General features: G+C 37.6%; 1 protein-coding gene across 1 annotated transcript; it reads right to left on the bottom strand.

Moving 5' to 3' along the window:
* Nucleotides 1-328: 328 nt before the first annotated feature.
* Nucleotides 329-845, bottom strand: LOC126681902 (uncharacterized). The gene is made up of 2 exons (XM_050377459.2): nucleotides 472-845; nucleotides 329-382 (listed from the first exon to the last, which is right to left on the bottom strand). The coding sequence occupies exons 1-2, from the start codon at nucleotides 797-799 to the stop codon at nucleotides 366-368; spliced, it is 345 nt and encodes a 114-aa protein (XP_050233416.1). The 5' UTR covers nucleotides 800-845; the 3' UTR covers nucleotides 329-365.
* Nucleotides 846-1,411: the final 566 nt, after the last annotated feature.

The raw sequence follows: 1,411 nt of genomic DNA, 5'->3' as shown, positions 1-1,411 counted from the left end.
CAATGCCAGAGATAAGTAGAGTTTAAATCATTTGACTTAAACTTCTTAGCATTGATGTTATAGATTGATTTTTCATTAGTGTCTTCAACATTTAAAATATAAAGACCACTACTGCGTGGAGCATATCCATAAAGAATGTTATTATGCGAAATACTGCATTCTTATTCCTAATAATAAATTCAAAACAATCCTTGTCCAAACAAGAAACAGAAATAATATTCCTACATATGGTAGGTACATAATAACAATTGTTCAAAGATAAAATAAGTCCACTAGGCAAAGATAACTCATAAGTCCCTACAGCTAAAGCAGCAACTCTTGTTCCATTGCCAACTCGTAGGTCCACTTCGCCTTTTGTCAAACTTCTACTCCTTTTGAGACCCTGCACATTAGTACAAATGTGAGATCCAGATCCAGTATCTAATACCCATAAATCAGAAGTAGAAAGATTAATTTCTATAACATGAATACCTGAAGTGGTAGTCTCACTACCCTTGTTCTTCTTCAGATCATCCAGATATTTCTTGCAATTCCTTTTCCAATGTCCAGGTTCCTTGCAGAAAAAGCAAGTTCCTTCCTTTGGCGGTTTTGCTTTGGGTTCATCCTTGGTCTTGGGCTTGGACTTGGGTTTAGACTTCTTGAAAGCCTTTCCCTTGCCCTTACCAGACTTTTTCATACCCTTTCCCTTGTTGACCATAAGAACATCCTTAATCTCATTCTTGATGTTCTTTTCAGCAGTTTGAAGCATCCCATGCAACTCTGTGGTGGTCTTCTCCATATTATGCATATTGAAGTTCATGATGAAACCATCATAAGCCTCAGGCAAAGATTGGAGAATAATGTCTGTAGCCAACTCTTGGGCAATTGGGAGACCGAGTCTGTCCAAATGTTCAAGATGACCCTTCATCTTCAAAACATGAGGACTAACTGAGCCGCTAGTAGTCAACTTGCATGAAAGCAAATCCTTGATGGTATTGAACCTTTCAATTCTTTCTCTCTCTTGGAACATTTCCATGAGATCAGTAATCATGGTGTTCGCATCCAATTCCATCATTTGCTTTTGGAGTTCATTCTCCATGCATCCAAGCATAATGCAAGTGATATCAGTAGAGTCATTGAGATGCTTCGTATAAGCATCCCTTTGAGCTCTAGTAGCAGCAGGAGCTGGTTCCTCAGGGAGGGGTTGATCAAGGATATATTCCTTTCTTTCTTGCCTAAAAACAATTCTTAGATTTTTGTACCAGTCCAGAAAGTTAGTGCCATTGAGCTTATCCTTCTCAAGGATTGATCGCACTGATAAAGTATGTGTAGTGTTTGTAGCCATCTCTACAACAATAAATATACAAGTAGCATTTAATAAAAGGCACAATAAAATTCCCACAACATATATCCATAATTCATATAAAAACCC

The sequence above is a fragment of the Mercurialis annua genome, linkage group LG1-X (assembly GCF_937616625.2).
Source record: "Mercurialis annua linkage group LG1-X, ddMerAnnu1.2, whole genome shotgun sequence".
NCBI classification, from domain to species: Eukaryota; Viridiplantae; Streptophyta; class Magnoliopsida; order Malpighiales; family Euphorbiaceae; genus Mercurialis; species Mercurialis annua.
The sequence above is the reverse complement of the archived record's forward strand: the minus strand, read 5'-3'. Positions and strand labels throughout refer to the sequence as shown.